Genomic DNA, 7,191 nt, shown 5'->3' with positions numbered 1-7,191 from the left:
TAACTACGCTCAGTGGGCTACAGGAAAAAATAGAGAACATGAAGGGGTGCGTGCTGGGAGTACCTGGGGGAGGAGGTGGGAGTTGGGATGCATGTGATCAAGATACACTGTTTGAATGTATGGGACTCACAGAATACTTAAAAGATGGGATATTAAAAAGACGAGAAAAAAAAAAAAGAAGATGGGATATTAAAACATGTCTTTAACCCCAGCAGAGGCAGGTGGATCTTTCTGAGTTCAAGGGTAAATAGATGTTCTACATCAAGTTCCAGGCCAGCCAAGGATACATAGCAAAAAGCTGTCTGAAATCAACCAACCAACCAACTGGGCCGGCCTTCTCAAAGGATTCTGCCATCCACAGAGCACTTGTGGTGAGGGAACACGTGAGTCCAGTGAGTTCAGAAGAGGGACCCCACGGAAGGGAATCTCACCAGAATGCTGCTTCACAAACAAACATATCACAGGGACACAGCACAGTTATCTTCAAATCTAAATTTATTAAGACATTCAGCTATGTCTGTCAGTCTACATCCAAATTTGCTACTTTAAAAAAAAAAAAAAAAAAAAAAAAAACAGAAACAAAAAAACCACATCCCACATTAGGAATACCAAGTCTGAAATACATTTTTTTTTTTTTTGAGCCAAGCTTATTGTATAAATAAATGACTAGTTTCTTTTCATATCAAAATCCCATAAAAAAATTACATCCCCCCCTCCCCAGTTCTACCTGTAGCCATGATGAATGTAAAAATTTAAATATGACACATCCTTGTCAAAGAAAGGGTGCAAAGTCTATTAAGAGCTTTAAAAGTGGCATTTGCAGGGTGGGATCATACAGTTCAGTACTCATTCCCAAAGTGCAAATGTTGCCATAATTGAACACTGTTTTTGATTCAGTTTTGAGACTTAAACATCACACAGGATTGAACAGTACACCCAGGCCTTCATCAGTGCCCTAAAGCCCCTCCCACTTTGGCCTCCTTTTTTAAAGTGGACTCCAAAGTGTTCATCAGAGTTTTAGTTTACTTCACACAGCCAACAAAGTATACGATATATTAACAAAAGTTCCATATACATCAAAATATGAAGAAGACTCCAGCATCAAGTTCAAGAGTCTCAGGTGACATGAATGCCCCCAAAAGGCCCAGTGCCCACCCACCCCTTCTCTGAAGCACGTGGTGTCGGATGTGGGCCTCCATCTTGAATACAGTCAATGCTTCTACATCTTTGATTTCATTGCAGTGTCGTAGAAAACGCCAGAATCACTTGGTGGTTCCACTCAACTGGGGGAAAGGGGAGCGGAGGCAGGGCTGCTCATTACCCACACTTGATAATCAGAGTGCTCCTGTCCCACAGGAAAGGAAAAGCCAGTTCCACCTCGGCTGCATCTTCCCACGCTGACCTCCAGATCTTTGTCCTCTTAACCCCTTTCAAACACTCAAGCCTGATTTCATTATACCTCGCAAATCAGGGGCCACTCCTGAAGTTGCTGAGGTTGAATTTTCTTGGCAAACCTCTACAAAACATCAGCATAGAACATATAAATACATTTTGATTAGTGTACATTGCAAAATTTCTCCTACAACACGAAGTGCGGTGGGAAGCAGGTGGTGTCCACTGAGTACCCCTGGAATAGATCCTTGGAATGTCAGGTCCCTGCCTGATCCTCTCCTACATTCACTCCTCAGATCTGAGCATGAACTCCACCTTGGGCTGCCTTCTCCACAGTGCAGAGCGCCAAGCTTGCTTCTTCCCCTCTAGGCAGACTCAACAGGACACATTTCACCTTCTGCACTCTGAGGATCCTCTCTAGGCTCAACAGGACCTTCCTGACTAACCGAGCTCCTGCTGATGTGTTCACTACTGTCCCCAGAACCTTCCTGCGTTCTGGTCCCTGGCGGACGCTCATGGTCAGGGGGTTCACGACCTTCCTGAAGTGCAATGTTCTGCTCAGCCCCTGCAGGAGGCTGTGGAGGCGGTTCTGTCCCCAATCCTGGAAGCTGGGAGGAGTTTTTGAGGTGGCAGTGACATAGAGGGCAGGTATCCTGGACATAGAGCCATTTCTTAAGACATCCTGCATGGAAGAAGTGACTGCAAGGCGTGATCACAGCAGATTTCATGTCCTAAAAGAGAGGTTGAGAGAGGTATCTCAGAAATGGCAACCATTTAACCAATATCTCTTTAATGCAACACAGAAGACCTGCAGCCAAGGTCTTAGAGTCATTGGCTTCACTAATAAAGCTGCAATCAGAGATGCCCTTCTACCGTAATAAGAGCCACTGTGGATACTAAAGCAAAAGGGAGTCAAAAACAAGTGAGGAAGAAACTGTCTTCTAAACAAGAAACACAAAGGTTGCACTATGCAGTAAGAAGATGTGAGCCACTGGTGTAAGACAAGAATAGTTATAACCTCAAAAAACTCTACCACAGACAGGACTTGTTCCACAATGCACCAATGCAGCTAGAGACTAGTCCACGGTGAGACTATATACAAGGAGACAGAGTTCAGCCACAGAACACCAGTGTTGGCAAGGAAGTGGTAATTGTTACCAGGACCAATGTACAGACATTTTTAAATTGCCCTGGGTAAAGTAGCACTCCTCGAGAGTTTCACCCTATTCTTGGGCTGTCCCAGACCTACTCAGTTAGGAACTCTGAACCAGGATCCATAAATCGATACTTAGAATAAGTCCCTCATATGACTTTGAGGTGCTCAAGTTTGAGAATCATAGGAACAGATGGTGACACCCTTTTTTGGTATTAATATTCCCTGGGGAGGGAGGGCCTAAGACAGCAATTTAAAATCTGAGGATTTTTTTTTCACTACTGTTTAATATCCACAAACAAGGAAGTGTGAACATCCCCCAAATTCCTTGCCAAGAACTGGTAACACCCGGGAGTCAACTTAGAAGCAGGGAGCCATCCACACAAAAGCAGCCAGCCAGGAAGCTAAGCATCTCCACTCTCATGTTCTATGTATGAGTGGCAGGTAGTTCCAGCACCTCAAAAAAAGTGATGTGACAACAGAGAATACAAAAAGAGGACTCTTGGACCCCAACACAGGAGCTTCAGACACTGGCTGCAGAAGCTGACTGTGCCAAACTTGGTTTTTCTGTGCTTTGCTCTGAGGACAGTGGGGCTACAAAAAACACAGAGGCCACTTCAGAAACAAAGAATTATAGACCACAACTGGGCTCAGGACCACGCTCCTTCCAGAGCACTCAAGTGCTGGCTAGTATACAAAAAGATGTTCTCAACACACTTTTAAAAAGTTGAAGCTTAACGTTATGATGAGAAAAATTCCTATCATTGGCAGACACACACACACACACACACACACACACACACACACACACACACACACAGACACCTACCCATAGCATCTGAACTATACGGCAGCCCTGGAGGACAATCATTCTGCACACACACTGCCACTATCTACAGCTGTCTGCCACCAGCCTAGACTCCCAGTGATTTTACACTAAGTTTGGCCACAGCTATTGCCAGGTAATTTTGTCCACACCTCCAGCAGTCCAGCTTAATACTAAATGCTGCTACTCAGTCCTCCCACAGGTGACTGGGGACCAAACTCTAGGCTTTATACATTTCCAAGATGACTTAAAATTATTTTTCATTTGTACTAAAGGGCAAGCATCATCTTGATATGAGGTAAGTGCTATGGATAGCAGGCCATCCATCCATCCATCCTCAACCATACTTTGACACTCTGCCTCTAGCAATGCTCCGCAAACCCCACAGGACTGCGATTGTTTGATGGAGAACAACACTCACTCTTGACCAGCATTGCATCCAGACACTTCTTCCCCACCCAGAAGATATTAGGAAAAGTCACAATTTTGGCACACCACTTTTCAGAAGTTGCTGACTCCTGGTTGCTAGAATATATTTAATCATACATATTTGTGAACACTGTCTCTGTGTGTATTCAGTAGTAAATATAAAATACACTTAACCTGTTTTTCCTTTATTTATGGGTGAGCAATAATGTTGAAAACAACAATAATTAGAACTCGGAAGGCTACATTAAAACTGAACTTAGAAGTAAAATGGATACATTTTATCAGGTCTTTAATAATCTAATCTATGAACCCCATTATTTTTTTCCAAATCTAGAAGTTAATTGTGCCTGGACATTTATGTTGAAAGTGGTTCATGCCGTAGTTCCCAATAGTCCCCAAGGGCTACCGACACGATCCACCCAGGCAGATTCCCACTGAGCAGGTCACCTGGTAACAGATGGCACAGATATCATTGTGCTTCTCAAGCTGCTCTTTCGTAGCGATGGGGAGAGACTTAATCTTATTCACAGCGTCCCTGCGGAGTAGGAAGCTCTTCCATCCCAGCTGGGCACGAAGCCACACATTGTAATAGGAATGGATGAAGATGATCATGGAGCCCATCACGGTCCACTCTCCAAAGATGGTCTCTGAGACACCGTAGGCCACCACACAAAGGGCCACAAGAAACTCCAGCAGGCGGTAAGTGCCATTCACATAGTAGATGACATCATCCATGTTTTCCACGGGCTCTTTGCGGAATTCCTCAACCATAAATAAGACATAAATAAAAAGTGTTCCTAGAACCTGGGAAAAAAATGAATGTTCTTGTTAGAATGTGGTCATAAGAAAACAATTCTTCCCAAGTCTTGGTTCTTTTGGGGAACCATATTTAAAATCTCAAGTGTACCCAGGGAAGAGTAAAACATAAAAACACAGTCCAAAGAGACAAAGGTGGTGCGTGTGGGTGATGGGCCTGGCACTGAGACAGCAGTCGGCACAGTCAGAGTGGCGTTCTTGGAATGATTCGAGGAGTAACCATCTCCTCAGGCCCCTCCATCAACCCTCCCTTGACCTTCCTTCCTCGTCTCTCTGCTCCTCTTCTCTCCAAACACTCCCCTTCTACAAGGAACAGCACCAAAAGCATCATTTCCAGGACATTTCCTTTTCCTTCTTACTGACTTGGGCAGCACAGTTCTCCATAAGTCACAATAAACTTGCCATGGCTGGGCAGTGCTGTTCACATGTATGAAATACAGGTCTCTGTATGGTACATATGTTAGCTATGAATGTTTACAGTATATATCATGTGTGTACACATGAGTTGCATAGATATAGATTATAAGGGTATTTTTGAATAGACATTTACTTTGAAAAGCCCATCCTAAACAAGCTCCAAAATCATTTAGTGATATGGTTTCTTATCAATTTAAGATTTGTACAACTCTGTATCACACCATTTTGAAAAGATAAACTGAAAGGCTTAATTACATTGGTTTAAAAAAAAAAAATGCAGTTTTGTCGAAATGGCACCAAAACCAAAGAAGAGACCTCCAGCCCCTCCCAAAGCCAAAAGAAAGGCCTGAAAGTCAAGAAAACAGACAGTGCTGGGCAGCCCCCACACCCTCACCAAGAGCTCACCGCCCAGGAGAAACAGGCTGACCACTGAGTCAGCCATGAGGAAGATGGAAGGCCAGGCATGGTGCACTGTGTTCACTGCGATGTCAAGGCTGCCAAGTGCCAGAGCACACGGGCTAGGTAAAACCTCCATGACTCTGATGTGGCCAAAGGCAACACCCTGCTCAGTCTGGACCGAGAGAAGGCCAGTGTTCAGGTGACTCATGATTATGATGATTTGGATATTGCCAACAAAATTGGGATCACCTAAACTCAGTGCAGATGGCTAATTCTAAAAATAATTTTATTTTCACCATGAAAAAAAGCAAAGCAAAACGTTTGTATCATTACCACAAATGGAAAACCACATGGTTCAGGTAACATGCAATAAAACAAGTATCTTCATGACATGTAAACTTCATGCCAGTAATCATAAAGAAATTTTTACCCCCTCCTCAAAAAAGACCCCAGCAGTATTCAGATGGGTCTATCTAGCATTTTCATAGCCAGCTTTGCCCATAAATGCAAAATGCTCTCATTAAGAGTTCGAGGTGATGGCCACCTGAACCCTCACTCATCTTGGAGAGGTCTGACTCCTTTGCTGGGAAGAGCAGCAGCCAGGTGGTGCAGTCAGTCTGAGTCTCACCTGCAGAGAGGTCAGGATGCTGCTGGAGATGATGATGAGGAGCCAAAAGTCCATGTGGAAGAACTGGCAGATCATGTAGGCCATGTATGCAGGGAACACGAGGAGGAACAGGCAGAGGCTCACAGCACGGAAGTGTTTCCACCAACTCCTGGACAAGACACAGATACTCTTACAGTCAGGGCAGTCACTAGCTGCCTCCTCAGCACAGCGCTGAGGGTACAAAGGGCCGCTCCTTACTTCTGCAGTCATTTCCAGTGTCTTACAGTTTACTCATGACTTTCCCATTCACTCTAGCTGCTGGCGTCCTCTGACTACCATGGAGCACTCTGTGTGTGTGGGGGGGGGGTGGGGGGCAGAGCACTAGGCAGGCTTCTCCTTTGCACTTGGTTCTGGTAGGGGAGGAAACAAGTGCAGGCCTGTGTCTTGAAGGGGACGGAACCACACCGGCTAGTCAGCTCCTGTTGCAGTGCAATTAGGGGTCTTTCATCTTTTCCAAACTTTCTACAGTATTCTAGCATTTCCATCAATATGCAAAATTAATGTAATCTTTAAAAGACACTGCAGAGACAACATAATATTGGCTGTAGTAGCTAAGTCAAAGCACCCTGATTTTTAGCTATGTGCAAAAAAAATTCATTTTAACCAAGCCCGTCCTTCAACACCTGACAGAGCTTTATGGAGAAACCTTGAACTTCAAGATCAAATCTCCAGTAGCTATAATTAACGACAATCACTAAGATGAACTGAGACACAGCTGAGAACTCAACAGTGGCAAAGTGCCTTTTCAGCCACAGTACCTTCTAAGAGAAGTTTACAAAATGTCTGTCTATCAACGATGGAGCGCTTGAACAAAGCTGATACACTGGAATGAAAATGCTAATTTGAATTGTTTTGTAAATCTGCTCTCACAGTTCTACCTCCCAAGAGACTGGTTCCTCCAAGCAATAGATCCAAATGTATGTAGTTCTAGAACCAATCATCAAACATGGATGGAAAAAATAGTGACCCTGAATTTTAACCAGTCTTTTATTATGAAGTTTCTTTGCATGAACCACAAACCATAATAGTATCTATTAGTTTTGTGGTGCCAGATATTGAATTAAAGTCTCCAAACATTCTAAGTGAGTCCTC

The 7,191-nt window shown here is 43.9% G+C and overlaps 1 protein-coding gene across 2 annotated transcripts in view; it reads right to left on the bottom strand.

Moving 5' to 3' along the window:
• Nucleotides 1-592: 592 nt before the first annotated feature.
• Rnf145 (ring finger protein 145) overlaps nt 593-7,191 on the bottom strand; it is a 46,328-nt gene continuing 39,729 nt past the window's right edge. For both annotated transcript variants that reach the window (XM_036196726.1, XM_036196727.1), the window contains exons 9-11: nt 6,061-6,208; nt 4,248-4,604; nt 593-2,123 (exon numbers count right to left, since the gene is read on the bottom strand). In XM_036196726.1, coding sequence (XP_036052619.1) covers nt 1,758-2,123; nt 4,248-4,604; nt 6,061-6,208 — 871 coding nt within the window. In that variant the 3' untranslated portion in view covers nt 593-1,757. The remainder of the gene's footprint in view (nt 2,124-4,247; nt 4,605-6,060; nt 6,209-7,191) is intronic.

This window comes from Onychomys torridus, chromosome 8 (genome assembly GCF_903995425.1).
Source record: "Onychomys torridus chromosome 8, mOncTor1.1, whole genome shotgun sequence".
Classification (NCBI taxonomy): domain Eukaryota; kingdom Metazoa; phylum Chordata; class Mammalia; order Rodentia; family Cricetidae; genus Onychomys; species Onychomys torridus.
This window is presented reverse-complemented; position numbering and strand designations above follow the sequence as displayed.